At 48.3% G+C, this 17935-nt stretch overlaps 2 protein-coding genes across 3 annotated transcripts in view; both read left to right on the top strand.

The window, feature by feature from the left end:
• The window catches only part of STRN4 (striatin 4), a gene marked incomplete at its 5' end in the record, with an annotated part of 188023 nt that overhangs the window by 86447 nt on the left and 83641 nt on the right, over positions 1–17935 (top strand). The window lies entirely within an intron of this gene.
• Positions 1–17935, top strand: part of PRKD2 (protein kinase D2) — a 60161-nt gene that overhangs the window by 37255 nt on the left and 4971 nt on the right. For both annotated transcript variants that reach the window (XM_081018672.1, XM_081018673.1), the window contains exons 5-16: positions 1127–1328; positions 1776–1856; positions 2635–2782; positions 4442–4559; positions 6849–6926; positions 8719–8977; positions 10409–10461; positions 10613–10685; positions 12639–12745; positions 12877–13038; positions 13753–13851; positions 17284–17551. In XM_081018672.1, the coding sequence (XP_080874798.1) occupies positions 1127–1328; positions 1776–1856; positions 2635–2782; positions 4442–4559; positions 6849–6926; positions 8719–8977; positions 10409–10461; positions 10613–10685; positions 12639–12745; positions 12877–13038; positions 13753–13851; positions 17284–17551 (1648 nt within the window). The remainder of the gene's footprint in view (positions 1–1126; positions 1329–1775; positions 1857–2634; positions 2783–4441; positions 4560–6848; positions 6927–8718; positions 8978–10408; positions 10462–10612; positions 10686–12638; positions 12746–12876; positions 13039–13752; positions 13852–17283; positions 17552–17935) is intronic.

Genomic DNA, 17935 nt, shown 5'->3' with positions numbered 1-17935 from the left:
ACAAACAAATAAATATTATTACAGTGGTACCTTGGGACGCGGGTGGCGCTGTGGGTTAAACCACAGAGCCTAGGACTTGCCGATCAGAAGGTCAGCGGTTCGAATCCCCGCGACGGGGTGAGCTCCCGTTGCTCGGTCCCTGCTCCTGCCAACCTAGCAGTTCAAAAGCACGTCAAAGTGCAAGTAGATAAATAGGTACCACTCCGGCAGGAAGGTAAACGGCGTTTCCGTTCGCTGCTCTGGTTTACCAGAAGCTGCTTAGTCATGCTGCCCACATGACCCGGAAGCTGTATGCCAGCTCCGTCCGCCAATAAAACGAAATTAGTGCCGCAAGCCCAGAGTCGGTCACGACTGGACGTAATGGTCAGGGGTCCCTTTACCTTGGTTTACGAACTTAATCCATTCCGGAAGTCCGTTCTTAAACCAAAGCATTCTTAAACCAAAGCGTTCTTAAACCAAGGCATGCTTTCCCATAGCAGTGGGGGACTCAATTTACAGATGCAACACACTCAACATGTTCTGCTTCCAAGGCAAAGTTCACAAACCAAAACACCTACTTCCGGGTTTGCAGCGTTCTTTATCCAAGTTGTTCAGAAACTAAGCTGTCTTAAACTAAGGTACCACTGTACTACTACGACGACGATTTGAAATAACATTAAAAACAGTGTAAAGCAAAGCACAGTCATGGCTGTGGTGCGATGGATCAGTCTGAGTGGTTATTTAACCAGAAGGTTGGTGGTTCGAGCCCACACAAGGACGGCATTGCAGGGGGTTGGACTAGATAACTCTTGGGGGGGTACCTTCCCTGAATTATACATGCTTCTTTCTCCTCTCCTTCACCCCGCGCCACTGCTGCTTACTTGCTTAAAACAGAAGCATGGAGCTAATTCAAAGAGCCCTTTTGCAAAGGGCTTAAACCGCCATACTCATCAGCTGATGAGTGGGGATTAAATCTTGCCTTGGCTGCACAATCCTATTCCCCACTGAGAACAGGGTACTCAGTGAATCGGGTGGGTCCCAAACATAACGCCTCAGGGTAGAGATGGTGTTCTTCTATGCCCTGGTGGTTTGCTCAGAGCTGATCCTTCTCCCTCCGGCTCCCCTTTCTCCCCCTCCCTCCTCACAGACTCGGAGCCTGATAGAGACCTTCCCCCGCCGGCTGACTTCCTCCACCTACATCGGCCGCCCCATTGAGCTAGACAAGCTCTTCCTCTCCAAGGTCAAAGTGCCCCACACCTTCCTCATTCACTCCTACACCCGGCCCACCGTCTGCCAGTACTGCAAGAAGCTCCTCAAAGGCCTCTTCCGCCAGGGCCTCCAATGCAAAGGTGAGGAGGGGGGGACGGGACCCCGAGGGAGGGATCTGGGCCTCCCATCTGCCTCGGGTTGGGGATCTTCAGCCGTGGTTCTCCAGGACTTGTTGGACTGCAGCAATAAAACTTCCAGCACGTTTGCAAAGCTAAGCAGGGTCCGGTGTAGTTCCAAATTGGGTGGGAGACTGCCTTGATATTCCTGCATTGCAGGGGGTCAGACTAGATGACCCTCGGGTCCCTTTTATGATTCTTTGACTACAACTCCCACCATCCCCAGCCAGCTTTGCCCCATGTTCAGGGATGATGGGAGTTGTAGTCCAGCAGCACCAAGGCAGGACATTTGCAGGTCCTTTATTCCAAGTCTGGCTATTGGTCCATTTAGACCAGAATCCTTTGCTTGAAACTTTTTAACCTGCTGCTGATCTTCCACCCCGCCTTGCCTCCTTCCCCAACTCCTTCCAGATTGCAAGTTCAACTGCCACAAACGTTGCGCGACTCGGGTGCCCAATGACTGCCTGGGGGAGACGCTGTTTAACGGCGGAGGTGAGTGACGGCCGCTGTTCTCGTTGCGTGGAGGTGGCTGGAGGGGAGGGACCTGGTTTTAACTCTTGAGATGGGTGTGGCTTAGCTTAGGACCCACCATTTCAATGTGTGTCGATCATCTGGGAAAGGCTTCTGTTTGAGCCTCCAGAAGCTGAAACAGAAAGGTTGGGTTGGCTCAAAGCTCTTTGCAAAAGTACTCTTTGAAGAAGTTTTTTGTAGCCAAGGAGGCAATGAGAGGAGAAGGAAACCCTGAATTGTACAAGCTTCTTTCTCCTCTCCTTCACTTGCTTAAAGCAGAAGCGTGGAGCTGCTTCAAAGAGCGCTTTTGCAAAGGGCTTTAACCTCCATTCTCATCAGCTGATGAGTGGGGATTAAATCTTGCCTTGGTTGCACAATCCTGTTCCCCACTGAAAACAGGATGGTAATTAATTAATTATAGTAACAACCATTGTGTCTTCTCGCCCATCATCTGACATCACCAGTGATGCCGGCTGATTGACAGGTGGGTGTGCCTTGAGGGGGAATAGCCTTGTGGGCCAAATTGAACACCCAGGCATAGCAAGATTGGCCCAATGGCCGGATGCTCCCCAACCCTGGTCTACCCTGATTGGCAGCAGCTCTTTAGAGTGCCAGACTGGAGTCTCTCCCAACCCTACCTGGAATAGAACCTGGAACCTTCTGCACGCAAAGCCAGATGCTCTACTGCTGAGCTACGGCCTTGCCCCAATGATTGGAGAAGTCTTGGATATATTTTATTCCTCTCCTATGACCCTCCCAGATGTGCAGATGGAAGAAGCCAGCGACCTCAGTGAGGCCGACAAGAACTCGCTCATGGATGAATCAGACGACTCTGGAATCATCCCAGGCTCCCATTCAGAGAACGAGATGAGGATGGGCGAGGACTCGGACGACAGCAAGTCCCGGGGGTGAGGAAGGGCCAGCCCTGAAACCACAGCTTCATTTTCTTTCCTTGGGTCCTGTATGGGGTTTCCCTTCATGGCTGGATCCAACCTTTCACTCCCCTTACAGAAGCTGCAATGTTTGTTAACGTTCCGTTGCTGCTGATCTGGCACTGAGAATGAATGGCTTTCATGGTCTAGATTTCTTCACAAGGCTATAAAGCAAAGATAACTCGCATCCTCTCTCGAAAAGGTTTCTCGGTTTCCCCGTCCACCTCTCCCATGATTTCATTACACTTTCCCCCTTTTTTTTCCTTCAAAAGGAAAAGTTCTCTAGCACAACCTCTGTCCTCTACCAGTGCTAAGACTACAATTCCCATAAGAACAAACTGGGGGTGATGGGAGTTGTAGTCCAAAATATTTGGCATAGCAATTTCTCCCCTGGCGTTCCCAAGAATCCCATTTTTTCTAGTATTTTATTTGTTCATGTCCATTATAAAAATGGTTATTGAGGCTTGGCCCTAGAGTCCCCCTTTTCCTCTACGCTCGTACTGCTGGTGACGCCAGAGGGCTTTGTTGACATAAGACTCAGAGACCTGGGTTTGTAGCCGCCAAGCTCACTAGGTGACCGTGAACTTGTCACCAATTCTCAGGCTTAACACTACCTTACAGGGTTGGGAGGAAGATAAACTGTGGTGGGGCAAATCTCACACATGCCACCCAAACCACCTTAAAGGGAAGCTCAATAGGGTGACTGTGGGCTTGTCACCATTTCTCAGGCTAGCCTACCTCACAGGTTTGTTAGGAAGACAAAATTGATCATTTGGTCAGGGAGAAGACCAAGAATAAAACATAAGGTCTTAATAGATACTAAGGAAAGGGGAGGCTTTGGTCTCCCCGACTTAAAATTATACTATGAGGCTGCTTGCTTCTCATGGATGAGGGACTGGTTCCTTTTAAGCAATACGGATGTACTAGATATAGAAGGGCATGACATCCAATTCGGGTGGCATGCGTACTTAAATTATAGAGTACATGAGAGTTTTACATAAGAACATATATAGAGTACATAAGAGTTGGAAATTATATTATAATATGCCCTGTAATGTAATATGATAATGTATACATACGTGACATAAGAACGTTAATTAAAAAAAAAAAAAAGGAAGACAAATTGGGGTTGGGGAAAAATTCACGGTATGAAGGGCAGGATAAAAAAATTTGAGGAACAGTCATTATCTCCCAATCCTCACCTCCTGCTTTCATGGCATAGCTTTAGGCACCAGGCAAAAATGTTTTTCTTCATTCAGGTGTGTTTATTATCTTGTATTTTTATGTTGCGGATGCCCTTGAGGTTTACGGATGAAGGGAGGTATACAAATTCAATTTAAAAAAAAAGTTCTATTGCCTTTTAACTGTGGGTGGGAGGGAGGAGTTACTGTTTTGCTTTTACTTGTATTTTTCTTTTATGGTGTTTTCATTTTGCATTTTTGCCTTGTGAACTGCCCTGTGGTCTTCAGACGAAAGGCGGAACACGAGTTCAAGAAATAATTGTTTAAAAAATCCCGAGGGGCTTCCCATGAGCACACGCATCCAGTTTTAGTTGCATCTGTTGTGGCCCTTTCCCCGCTCCCTGCGCTTTCAGACCCACCAAATTTAAAGCGCACCTCCTGCCTCTTCTTCCAGATCCATGGGCTACATTCCCCTGATGCGAGTGGTCCAGTCAGTCCGGCAAACGACCCGCAAGTCCAGCACGGCTCTGAAGGAAGGCTGGGTGGTTCACTTCAGCAACAAGGATACCCTGGTGAGTTGGAGGTGTGGGGAGAGTGGGGTGAGACTGGGGTGGGTGGGCATTGAGGCTGGGCCTCTGGAACAAACCCCAGCCTCTGAGTACCGCGCGGAAATGAGGGCAGTGGATTGATTTTATTTCATAGCACCATCAGTCATATGCTTGCTTGTGCTTACCCTTGCTCCTCCAGGTTTTGTAAGCTCCTTAGAATCATAGAATCATAGAATCATAGAGTTGGAAGAGACCACAAGGGCCATCGAGTCCAACCCCCTGCCAAGCAGGAAACACCATCAGAGCACTCCTGACATATGGTTGTCAAGCCTCTGCTTAAAGACCTCCAAAGAAGGAGACTCCACCACACTCCTTGGCAGCAAATTCCACTGTCGAACAGCTCTCACTGTCAGGAAGTTCTTCCTAATGTTTAGGTGGAATCTTCTTTCTTGTAGTTTGGATCCATTGCTCCGTGTCCGCTTCTCTGGAGCAGCAGAAAACAACCTTTCTCCCTCCTCTATGTGACATCCTTTTATATATTTGAACATGGCTATCATATCACCCCTTAACCTCCTCTTCTCCAGGCTAAACATGCCCAGCTCCCTTAGCCGTTCCTCATAAGGCATCGTTTCCAGGCCTTTCCTTTCCATCGTTTCCTTGGGGCAGGGGCCTTTCTATTATTCAGAAGATTGCTCTCTCTCTCTCTGCTTCTAGCGATGGAGCGATGCAAGCAAGAAGAGGTGGCGCCGTCCTTTCCTGCTTATTGCTCTGATCTTGATTATTGTTACTTATTTATTTCTTGCCCCCAACTTCATCCGAAAAAGATCCCTTGGTGGCTTACACATAGTCAACCAAGATAAATCCCTACCTGCAGGCTTACAATCTTAAAAAAAACAAACCAAAAAAAGACATGGCACGTAAGGAAAAAGAGACAGGGAGGGAAGAGGAAGATCAAAATCGAGACTCGGGTACCAATTTCTAAACAGCTGTTCCTATAATCACCAGTTGGCATAGTTCAGGGTAAGGAGGTGACTGGTGGAGCTGAGCTAAGATAAAAGATAAAACTTTATTTGCATTAGCCAACGGCTATAGCAACAGTAAAACATTACAGTATACGCAGAAAAGGAAGTTTGATCTAAAAGCACAATTTAAAGTCCTGAATCAGCCGTCAGTGGCCCTTATTCTGATTGCCCCTGCTATGGACCTAGCAACCTTTGCTGTTATCTGCTCATTTTGATCTGATAGAAGAAAGGGCATTGTAGCAGTGGTTGAGCGCCCTGGGATGGTTAGTACGAGTGGGGTGATGATCTCGTTCCTCAGGTTTTTGTAGAGAGTGCAAGACAGGAGGACATGTGCTGCTGTTTTGGTGCTACCGTCTCCACAGGGGCAAAGACGTTTCTCAGACGGGGTCTTTTGGAATCGACCCTCAAGTACCGCAGATGGCAAAACATCCAGTCTTGCAAGTGTAAAAGCACGTCTCCATTTTGGGATAATAAGTTTGTACAGATATGGAGCCAGAGAATCAAAACGGAGAGGTGGAAAATGAACATACCAAGGGCAGAATTTCCTTATAGTGGCCAGGTTGTTCTGATGCTCGATATCTTTCAAACGTTGACCAATTAGACTGTTTGCTTTAGTAGGGCCCATAGTGAGTCGGTGTTGTGGGGATAGGCCACAAGGGTGAAGTTTTTGATGGACGGTTTTAAGCCAGGCACTTTTATGGGAGTCTTGAAGTACTAGGGATAGCTGAGCTTTTGGACGAGCTGATGAAGTGAGCCCTGCTGTATAACCCACATTCCCTCTTCGTTGCTCTAGGGGGCGGTACCCAGAATTTCATTAAAATGCAATGCAATGAAACCTAAAATAAGAGCCTCATAAAACAGCAGGCATCTTAAAATGGCCATCTAGCAGCAGAGAAACCAATTATTCACCTCCGTAGGCCCGTGAGGGAAAAGATAACGTTGCATCTTGACGTCACAGATCTGAGAACATGGTGGGGGACAACTGTCTCCCAAATGGGAGGGACTCCTACGTCCGGGGTGCCACCTCAGAGAAGGCCCCGCTCCGTGCTGTTCCACAGCAGACCTTAGGTGCTGTTGGAGCTGCAAACAGAGCCCCTCCTGCAGCTCTTTGCATGTAGGGCGGCAGATAACCGGATGGCGCATGTCAGTGTATGGAATTAATGCTCTGTGTGTGTAAGTATGAGTGTGAAAGTCTTGCATTGGGTCCTCAGGATGCTTTTAAAGCCTCCTTCAACCCCTGGAATGCCATGACCTGTAAAAACACTTCTTTTCTCTCTTCCCCATTCTGCAGCGGAAACGCCATTACTGGCGACTGGACAGCAAATGCCTCACTCTCTTCCAAAACAACACCAGCAGTCGTTACTACAAGGTAAATTGGCCATCCCCTAATATTCAGGGTCCTCAGTGTGGATGAGGATGGGGAAGCTGGAGCGGGGGGAGATTTATGGGCGGCAACTGCCCTCTTGCAAATATTTCTGAAGCTGAGCCAAATGTCCTAAGGGGGAAGAAAGAACTCTGCCTGCAAGGAAGGCTCGGGGGGGGGGGGCAAAGGTTTGATTGATCCACAGCTGTGGGGCTCTTGGGAGTTGTAGTTCCAAACATCTGGAGGGCACCAGGTTGGCAAAGCCTCCCCACCTCTTCTTTGCTCCTCCTTTGCGGTCCGAGACGATAGTGCAGTTGCAAATTCAGAAATTTGCATGATAGTCACACCTGCTCACAGCCATGCCTCTTCTAAGATTATGTGATAATCTATAATTATGCAATTATAATTATAGTTAGGGAGGCATTGCAACGATCGATGCATCTCTCCCAAACTGCATCTTTCAGCCAGATCTGCTATTTTCTGTGCATTTACAAGGGCAGACGATTAGGAGTGCTCCAATATCTTCTTTTGGAGTGGCTTGAGTTGTGTTTTCCATTGCACATAGAATCATAGAATGAAGAGTTGGAAAGGAACCATGAGGGTCATTTAGTCCAACCCCCTGCGATGCAGTTTGTTTTTTTGCCCAATGTGGGGCTCACACCCATGACCCTGAGATTTAGAGTCTCATGCTCTACTGACTGAGCTATCTCAGAGCCAGATAACAGAACTTCTGCGCCGTTCTCCTGAAACCGGAGTGCCTTGTGCTTTCATTGCTCCTAAATATCCACCGTGGCTAAAAACCTCCCCTTTCACGCTCCAGGGGTGCTGGAGACAGGGACCCCACAGCAGAAATAGTTGTGGGTCTTTGTCCCCCACCTCCGTGACCCTGGACCACGACACCACTGGCCCTAGATCGCAGCCAAGATGGCGTTCCCTGCCGCTGACCAACAGATGTGCTGAAGTGAAGGCAGGAGACTTTGCCCTTTTTCTGGCTTGGCTTAATGACTTCATCACTTAGCGCAGCCTTTCTCCACCTGCGGGTCCCCAGATGTTGCTGAACTACAACTCCCATCACCCCTAGCTAGCAAGGCCAGAGCTCAGAGATGATGGGAGTTGTAGTCCAACAGCATCTGGGGACCCACAGGTTGAGAACCGCTGACTTAGCATCAGATGGGATGCGTGGTGTTCTCATGAAATCAGCTTAGGGCGAGAAAATCGTGAAAGAAGATTGCAGTATTTGGGACTTCCTAGTTTAGAGAAAAGGGACGCGGGTGGCGCTGTGGGTTAAACCACAGAGCCTAGGACTTGCCAATCAGAAGGTCGGCGGTTCAAATCCCCGCAACGGGGTGAGCTCCGTTGCTGGGTCCCTGCTCCTGCCCACCTAGCAGTTCGAAAGCACGTCAAAGTGCGAGTAGATAAATAGGTACCGCTCTGGCGGGAAGGTAAACGGCGTTTCCGTGCACTGCTCTGGTTCGCCAGAAGCGGCTTAGTCATGCTGGCCACATGACCCGGAAGCTGTACGCCGGCTCTCTCGGCCTATAGAGCGAGATGAGCGCCGCAACCCCAGAGTCAGTCACAACTGGACCTAATGGTCAGGGGTCCCTTTACCTTTAGTTTAGAGAAAAGGCGAGAAAGAGGCAACATGATAGAAGTTCATCACATTATGCCTGGCATGGAGAACGCCATCTGAACGCCAGTTGCTGGGAATGCCAAGTGGGGAGAGTTGTTGGTCTTCCCTGATTGCCATGAGATCAGGGGCTGAGCAATGAAGGCTGATTTCCATTTCCTTTTCCTGTAGGAGATTCCGCTCTCGGAGATCTTGGCCGTGGGTCCAGCCCAGGACTTTTCCCTGCTGCCTTCGGGCGCCAACCCTCACTGCTTTGAAATCATCACGGCCAAAGCCACCTACTACGTGGGGGAAAGCGGCGCCCCCAGCAACCACCAGCATGCTGGGGACAGCCTGGAGAACGCCAGGATGTGGGAGAATGCCATCCGGCAGGCCCTCATGCCAGTCGTCCTCCAAGGGGCTCCGAGCGCCCAAGGAGAGGCGCCCCACAGTGAGTGTCTGTCCTGGACTGGTGGGACGCAGAGGGATGCTGGGAGGTGCCAGCTGGGGAACCCCCGAGGGAAGAAGGCTCAGCCCCCAGGGAGTGGTGGTGGGATGACGATGAGTAGTCAGAGGGAGAAGACTGGGAGGAGTAGGTGTCAGAAGCTGGAGAGGTAACAGGATTTAGTGAGCAGGAAGAGTCGGTGGCAGAGAGCAGTTCAGAATCGGAAGCAGAAGCTGGAGAGGAGGGAGGCCGAAAGGCAGAGATAGGCTGGTGAAGGGGCCAGGGGGTCTCCCCTCCCTGCTGGTCTCCCAGAACCCAAAGAGGTATGAAGAGGCAAATCAAAGACAGGCAAGATGGTGGTGCCTCAGATTGTTTGGGAAGCTATCAGGGAAGGAAGAACTTCACTACGGTGAATTACCGTATTTTTCACTCTATAGGACGCACCCGACCATAAGACGCACCTAGTTTTAGAGGGGGAGAACAAGAAAAAAATTTCTCTCCCTCTCTGCGCAGCGCCCCTTCAGCGAAGCGGCAGGAGAAACGGAGCCCCTTCCATTTCTCCTCCCGCTTCGCTGAAGGGGCGCTGCGCAGAGAGGGAAAGCTGCGCAGCGCCTCTCCAGCGAAGCAAAGCCAGGAGAGCAAGAGGGATTGTTGTGCACCGATCCCTCTTGCTCTCCTGGCTTCAGCAAAAGCAATGCGAAGCCATGGAGCCTGCACTCGCTCCATAAGACACACACACATTTCCCCTTAATTTTTGGAGGGGGAAAAGTGCATCTTATAGAGCAAAAAATACAGTAACTTCATCTACTCCATGTGATTTACTCGCTTCTGACAGTGTCCAACCCATGCCTTCCCCCTCACACGCAGGAGTGGGGACCTTTAACCCCAGATGCCTGATTGCGCCCTTCCAAGCCTCACTCTCTGGCCCCAGTCCATGATATCTGGAGAGCCCCAGACAGTACTGGCCTAGGTGGGCCTTGTAGGGACGCGGGTGGCGCTGTGGTCTAAACCGCTAAGCCTCTTGGGCTTGCCGATCAGAAGGTTGGCGGTTCGAATCCCAGCAACAGGGTGAGCTCCTGTTGCTCTGTCCCAGCTCCTGCCAACCCAGCAGTTCGAAAGCACACCAGTGCAAGTAGATAAATAGGTACCGCTGCAGCGGGAAAGTAAACAGCGCTCTGGCTTCTGTCATGGTGTCCTGTTGTGCCAGAAGTGGTTTAGTCATGCTGGCCACGTGACCCAGAAAGCTGTCTGTCCCTCGGCCTGAAAGCGAGATGAGCGCTGCACCCCATAGTTGCCTTTGACTGGACTTAACCGTCCAGGGGTCCATTATCCTTTTACCTTACCCAGGTGGGCATTGTCCCCTGTACAGCATTGGCATGTGATACATTGGGAGATGGGCTCAGCCCTGACTTCTACCTTCTGCCTTCCTCTTTCCAGGGCAAGCGTCATTACGAATCTCTGTGTCCAACAGCCAGATCCAGGAGAACGTGGTGAGTTCTGGGAGCACTGGGTCTCCGGGTCTCCTTGCCTGGTCCTTCTCCTTGCCTGCTCTTCACCCCTAACTTTGGTTGGGGGGGGGTCCTTCGCCCACAAAAGTTGCTTTTTTAAAAAACAAAACACAATCCATTTGTACAACTGCAGGATATCGCCACCGTCTACCAGATCTTCCCGGATGAAGTTTTGGGCTCTGGGCAATTTGGCGTCGTCTACGGAGGTGAGTTAAGAACTTGGCTAGACACTCTTTCCCTGATATGAGTCTACCTGGAGCAGTGATGCCATAACACCTCTCCACCTCTAGAGGGCGCTGGTTGCTAATCTAGTCTGGCCTCTAAAGCAGATTGGCGCGAATCCCACCGCTCTGGCCACCAATTGTGGCGGATCCGAAACTCTATAACCACCACAGGTTATCTCACTTTTTTGCGTGAGGTTAAACTTTGATGCTTGGAGACTCAGGCAGAAGGTGAACCAATAAAAAAAAAAAGGTTTATTTGATGGAGCAAAGTTGGCAAAATCAAGTTCTTTTAGGAAACAGTTAACTAATTTATAATTATACTAAATCTACTGGCTTCTATAGTAAACACACAGCTTCTTTTAAGCTTTGATTGCTTATTTTCAGTTGTCACTCTTCAGTCACATGTTGCAGGTTTCTAGATGGTAAATGCTCAGTTTATTTCGAGTTATTTCACTTCGGTTCCTTAACTCATAGGTGTTACAGCTTATTACTTTGGATCTTAAACAAGGTGGTACTTTCTGTCAAGTTCCCAGTCTTCTACCAATCGGATCACCGCATCTTTTTTTTCATATATATTCATATATTGTTTTATTTTCCTCTGCAATTTTGGTGCCTTTTTCTTTTCTTCTTTGTATCACTTTATTTCTTCATAACTGAAAAATGTTCGATAAAATATTCAAGCCAAGATCCGTCCTAACTGGAAGGAGACCCAAGGAGACTTTGTCCTCACAGCTTCTACTTCTCCTTGTTCAAACTCAGCCCTCCAGTTCACTCCTGTCTAAATGCCCTCGCAAGACACCAAACACTGTCCTCCTATGTAAACTCAGAAATATTTTCCTCAGAGTGGATGTTCCACACACAGACCAGAACCAAACTGTCCTCTCCTTCCCGCTCTCTCTTAAACCCTCTGAAAACTCCCCCAGAAACAGCTCCTTTTATTTTCCCTCCCAAAGTGCTGGCTCCGCCCCCTTCTGACTCACTGTCTTGGTAGCCAATCAGAGAGAGGCTACAGCCCTCTGGTGGAATTTCAGAGTACTGCCACGACAGCAGCCAGGATTATTTGTGCTTATTAAAATGGAAATAAGATTCTGTACTCGCCAAGGAGGAATGCCAGACTAAATTAATGGATGCCGAAATGGCAGAACTTACAGGAGCAATAAGGAACCAAGGGTGGGGTGGGTGGAACTTTTATAAAAGATGAGAGAAAAGTCACGGATTATCTGAAATGTCGTTGTATACATAAAAGTTCTTTAGCAGGATTAAAAATGGTTAAAATCAATGTTAAAAGATAACTAGGGAGTAATTATTAATTGGAGTAACGAAGGAGATGCATTGTTGTAAATTAAAAAATGTAAGAAACTGCAAAAGGAGGGGGAGAAGTTAAAATACATATATTTGTTGGAAAATACAGTGGTACCTCGGGTTAAGTACTTAATTCGTTCTGGAGGTCCGTTCTTAACCTGAAACTGTTCTTAACCTGAAGCACCACTTTAGCTAATGGGGCCTGCTGCTGCCGCCGCGCGATTTCTGTTCTCATCCTGTAGCAAAGTTCTTAACCCGAGGTACTATTTCTGGGTTAGCGGAGTCTGTAACCTGAAGTGTATGTAACCCCAGGTACCACTGTGCTGGACTGTATTTATGTCAAAATATTTCTGAAAAATAAAATTTATATAGAAAAAGGAATTTCGCGGGACTCCTTGTATCACCAGACTCTGGTCTAGCTCAGCTGTCCGTCACACAGAGACAGCCAGGTGTTATTGGGCTCGGACTCCCACCGTCGTAGCCCATCGGGATGATGGGAATTTTAGCCATCATTTCGTTTGTGGGGCGGCTGCTGCTGACTTAAACCCAATGGTTGGGCCGGTACCTTCTGCCTTCTGCCAGCCAGCAACGGCCCCTTCCTAAAATGTTGGCTTCCCTTCTTGATGCCCCCAGGGAAACACCGGAAGACGGGCCGGGACGTGGCGGTGAAAGTGATTGACAAGCTCCGCTTCCCCACCAAGCAGGAGAGCCAACTGCGCAACGAGGTCGCCATTTTGCAGGTGAGCGAGTGGCGGCGGCCATTTTGTGGGTGTTGTCGTGGGAGGGCTGGTGGGAAAAGGGGTCCCTTAAGTCCCTCTGAGCCTCATCCTGACACCTCACCTTGTCTCTCTTCTTCTCCCCCACCCCGCAGAGCCTGAGGCACGCCGGGATCGTGAACCTGGAGTGCATGTTCGAGACGCCGGAGAAAGTCTTTGTGGTGATGGAGAAGCTCCACGGAGACATGCTGGAAATGATCCTGTCTTCGGAAAAGGGCCGGCTGCCCGAGAGACTCACCAAGTTCCTCATCACGCAGGTAAGGAACATGCCAGCTAGCCCTGGTGATCATCTAATGGTTATTGGATGGATTTCCCCCCAAATTGATTTTTGAATTCTAAATATTCACATTTTATACTGTATTTTAAGCTGTTTTTTGTTGCACCAATTAAGTGTTTTAAATTGGCTGTTAGCCGCCCTGAGCCCTGTTTTTTGAACCAGGAAGGGCTGGGTATAAATAAAATGTTGTTATTATTATTATTAAACATACACCTTCCAAAGCCAGAGAAGGTGCAAGTCAACCAGCGCCCACCAGGTGGCAGCAGAGACTTGCCTGAGGTTGCGCTTCCCCAACAAATTTCGGGATTCGGGAAATCTTAATATTTGCTAGTGATGCCTAAAGGGCAAAAGAGGAGCTTTCGCCTGGGTATCTGAAAGCAGAAGGTGTGACCAGCCAGCAGCAAACAGAGAGCAAATTTCGGCAAACTGGCCTTTGTCGGAAATTTCAGACTACAACTCCCATCAGCGTCAGAGAGGATGGGAGTTGTAGTCCCAAAACATCTGGCAGGCACCAGCGTCGGGAAGGCTGTTGTAACACATTGCAGTGGGAAAGAGACCCCCGGGACCTCTGTGATAATTCATGTCATGCGATCTGTGGGAAGCTGACGTGGGTAGAATCCTGACTGGCCAGGATTTGATGGCTTTCTGCTCCTTGCCACCTTTTGCCACACCTGTTTCCATCTTTTCCGCTCAGATCCTGGTGGCTTTGCGGCATCTGCATTTCAAGAACATCGTGCATTGCGACCTGAAACCCGAGAACGTCCTCTTGGCTTCGGCTGAGCCGTTCCCTCAGGTAAGGCTTCCTGTTCTGCGTCTGAGAAAGAGCTGGATGCATCCCAAATGGCGTTCGGGATTTTAGAACGGAACCGCTCAAAACTGAGAGACCCAGGCAGTGTCCCTTGGTGGTTTTCTTCGTTTAGGGCAGGACTGGGTCGCCCATGGACCTCCAGATTTTTTTGCTGGATTGCAACTCCCATTATTATTATTATTATTATTATTATTATTATTATTAGTGTATGTAATAGTTAATAGGGATGTGGGTGGCGCTGTGGGTTAAACCACTGAGCCTAGGGCTTGCCGATCAGAAGGTTGGCAGTTCGAATCCCCGCAACGGGGTGAGCTCCCGTTGCTCGGTCCCTGCTCCTGCCAACCTAGCAGTTCAAAAGCACGTCAAAGTGCAAGTAGATAAATAGGTACCGCTCCGGCGGGAAGGTAAACAGCATTTCCGTGCACTGCTCTGGTTCACCAGAAGCGGCTTAGTCATGCTGACCACATGACCCGGAAGCTGTACGCCGGCTCCCTCGGCCAGTAAAGCGAGATGAGTGCCGCAACCCCAGAGTCGGACACGACTGGACATAATGGTCAGGGATCCCTTTACCTTTAACTAATAGTTATTTTTACCCTGCCTTTTTTCCTGGCAGAGGCTCAAGGTTGCTTACAGATAAAATAAAAAGATAAAGGGACCCCTGCCAGTTAATTCTCCCCTGGCCTCCTCGCTGGCCCAAGTAGGACCAATTCAGCCAGCTAGCCCTGGGGATTATCTAATTTTTGATTTTTGAATTTATTGTTATTCATGTTTTTATACTGTATTTTATGCTGCTTTTATAATTAAGTGTTTTAAAGTGTTTTAAATTTGTTGTTAGCTGGCCTGAGCCCGGTTTTTGAACCGGGAAGGGCGGGGTATAAAGAAAATATTATTATTATTATTATTATTATTATTATTATTATTATTTCCAGTCGCGAACGACTCTGGGGTTGTGGCGCTCATCTCGCATTACTGGGTGAGGGAGCCGGCGTTTGTCTGCAGACAGCTTCCAGGTCATGTGGCCAGCATGACTAAGCCGCTTCTGGTGAAACCAGAGCAGCGCACGGAAATGCTGTTTACCTTCCCGCCAGAGCGGTACCTATTTATCTACTTGCACTTTGACGTGCTTTCGAACTGCTAGGTTGGCAGGAGCAGGGACCGAGCAACGGGAGCTCACCCCGTCGCGGGGATTCGAACTGCCGACCTTCCAATCGGCAAGCCCTTGGCTCTGTGGTTTAGACCACAGCACTACCCGCGTCCCAACACAGATAAAATAGGAACAGCTAAAAACATAGAAAAGACACCAACAATCCTTTTTTAAAAAAATAGCACATGAATAGAGTTAAAACTACATATAAATCAATGAAACTGATTCACAGATGGTATTTAACTCTGAGTAGGCTTGCTAAGATGTATAAGATTGAATCAGATAAGTGCTGGAGATGCAAATAATAATAATAATAATAATAATAATAATAATAATAATAATAACAACAACAACAATAACAATAACAATAATTTTTATTTATACCCCGCCCTCCCCAGCCAAGGCTGGGCTCAGGGCGGCTAACAGGCAATAATAAAAACAAATTGAATGAATACAACTGAAAAACAAAATTAAAATACAACATTAAAATATTGAAACCTCATCGCAGGAGGAGAAAGGAAAAGAAAAAAGAAAGAGGGGGAGGGAATCAAATTGGCTCCAAGCCAAAGGCCAGGCAGAACAACTCTGTCTTACAGGCCCTGCGGAAAGAAATCAGATCCTGCAGGGCCCTGGTCTCATGAAACAGAGCGTTCCACCAGGCCGGAGCCAGTGTTGAAAAGGCCCTGCCTCTGGCTGAGGCTAATCTAACTTCCTCAGGGCCCGGGACCCCTAGGGTGTTGCTATTTATGGACCTTGAGGCTCTCCGTGGGGCATACTGGGAGAGGCGGTCCTGTAGGTATGAGGGTCCTAGGCCGTGAAGGGCTTTAAAGGTCAAGACCAGCACCTTAAATCTGACCCTGTACTCCACCGGGAGCCTGTGTGGCTGGAAAAGCACTGGGTGAATATGCTCCCATGGCAGAGACCCCGTGAGGAGCCTCGCTGCAGTATTCTGCACCCGCTGGAGTTTCTGGGACAGCTTCAAGGGCAGCCCCGCGTAGAGCGAATTACAGTAGTCAAGCCTGGAGGTGACCGTCGCATGGATCGCTATGGAGGGAACGTACTTTCATATGTGGTGGACTTGTAAAAGGCTAAAAGAGTATTGGGAAATGATCCATAATGGATTGGAAAAAATGTACTTCTCCCCCCCCCCCAAGCCAGAGTCCGTTCTGTTGGGGATAATTCAGACTGAAATTCCTAGGTGTCAAAAAAAGGTTATTTATGTATGCTACTACTGCGGCCCATGTTTTGTTAGCCCAAAAATAGAAAATGAGTGAGGTCCCCACTAAAGAGGAATGTCAGCTTAAGTTGACAGAATATGCACAACTCGCAGACTTAATATATAGAATAAGAGAACAAGAAGAACATACGTTTAAAGAAGACTGGAAAACATTTATTGAGTATATGGGAAATAATTGTGTATAGCTGAAAACGCTGGGAGCATTAAGATAAATTCGACAGTGTAAACAAGTTTTGGTGGATGCAATAATGGAATACTGAATGGTATCGTTTTTGTAAACTCTGCAAGGATTTATGATATGTAAAATGAACCGTGGAAAGAGAAGAAGGGAAGTCATTTATATCTTAAGGATGTAAAATGAGTATTTTAAATTGTAAAACAAACAAATTGTATATATATATAAAAAGAATGTGAGCCACACAAAAAACCACTACATATAAATATAAAAGAGCTATTAAAAACATGCAGATAATTACAATAGAAACTGCACAACACCAGCCTATTCATTAAAAGCCGTCAGTTCCCAAAAGCCCGTTGTGATAAGAAAGTCTTCACCTGCTGACAAAAGGACAACAAGGAGGGAGCCAGTCTAACTCCTCTATGGAGGGAGTTCCAAAGTCTGGGAGCAGCCACCGAGAAGGCCCTGCCATTATCCCATTGTTGTTGTTGTTGTTGTTGTTGATGATGTTGATTAAATTTGCATACCGTCCTTCATCCAAAGATCGCAGGGCGGTTCACAGCATAAAAATATACAGTGGTACCTCAGGTTACAGACTCCGCTAACCCAGAAATAGTACCTCGGTTTAAGAACTTTGCTTCAGGATAGGAACAGAAACCGGGCTCCAGCGGCGCGGCGGCAGCGGGAGGCCCCATTAGCTAAAGTGGTGCTTCAGGTCAAGAACAGTTTCAGGTTAAGTACGGACCTCCGGAACGAATTACGTACTTAACCTGAGGTACCACTGTACATCGGAATGTGTTTTGCTGCGTCGCATGGCGGCCTGTGGATCGTAAGGTTCCTTGCTTTACAATCCCGTAGGTGAAGCTGTGCGACTTTGGCTTTGCCCGCATCATTGGCGAGAAGTCCTTCCGCCGCTCGGTCGTGGGCACCCCGGCCTACCTGGCGCCTGAGGTCCTGCTGAACCAGGGCTACAACCGCTCTCTGGACATGTGGTCGGTGGGAGTCATCATGTACGTCAGCCTCAGCGGCACCTTCCCGTTCAACGAAGACGAGGACATTAACGACCAGATCCAGAACGCCGCCTTTATGTACCCGGCGAACCCCTGGCGCCAGATCTCAGTTGGCGGTAACTATCCAAAGGAGCTTGGTGGGATGGGGAGAGTCTGCCCTCGGAAATTGGCTGGCTTTCTGCTACAGTCATACCTCATGTTATGGACGCTTCAGGTTACGTGTTTTCGGGTTGCGGACCGTGGGAAACCCGGAAGTACTGGAACAGGTTACTTCTGGGTTTCGCCGCTTGCGCATGGGCAAAATAATAATAATAATTCATAATTTATACCCCGCCCATCTGGCTGGGCTTCCCCAGCCACTGTGCGCGGCTTCCCAAAAAAATTAAAATACTGTAATACATCAAACATTAAAAGCTTCCCTAAACAGGGCTGCCTTCAGATTTCTTCTAAAAGTCTGGTAGTTGTTGTTCTCTTTGACATCTGGTGGGAGTGCGTTCCAC

The sequence above is a fragment of the Podarcis pityusensis genome, assembly GCF_964106645.2.
Source record: "Podarcis pityusensis genome assembly, chromosome: 8".
NCBI classification, from domain to species: Eukaryota; Metazoa; Chordata; class Lepidosauria; order Squamata; family Lacertidae; genus Podarcis; species Podarcis pityusensis.
The sequence above is the reverse complement of the archived record's forward strand: the minus strand, read 5'-3'. Positions and strand labels throughout refer to the sequence as shown.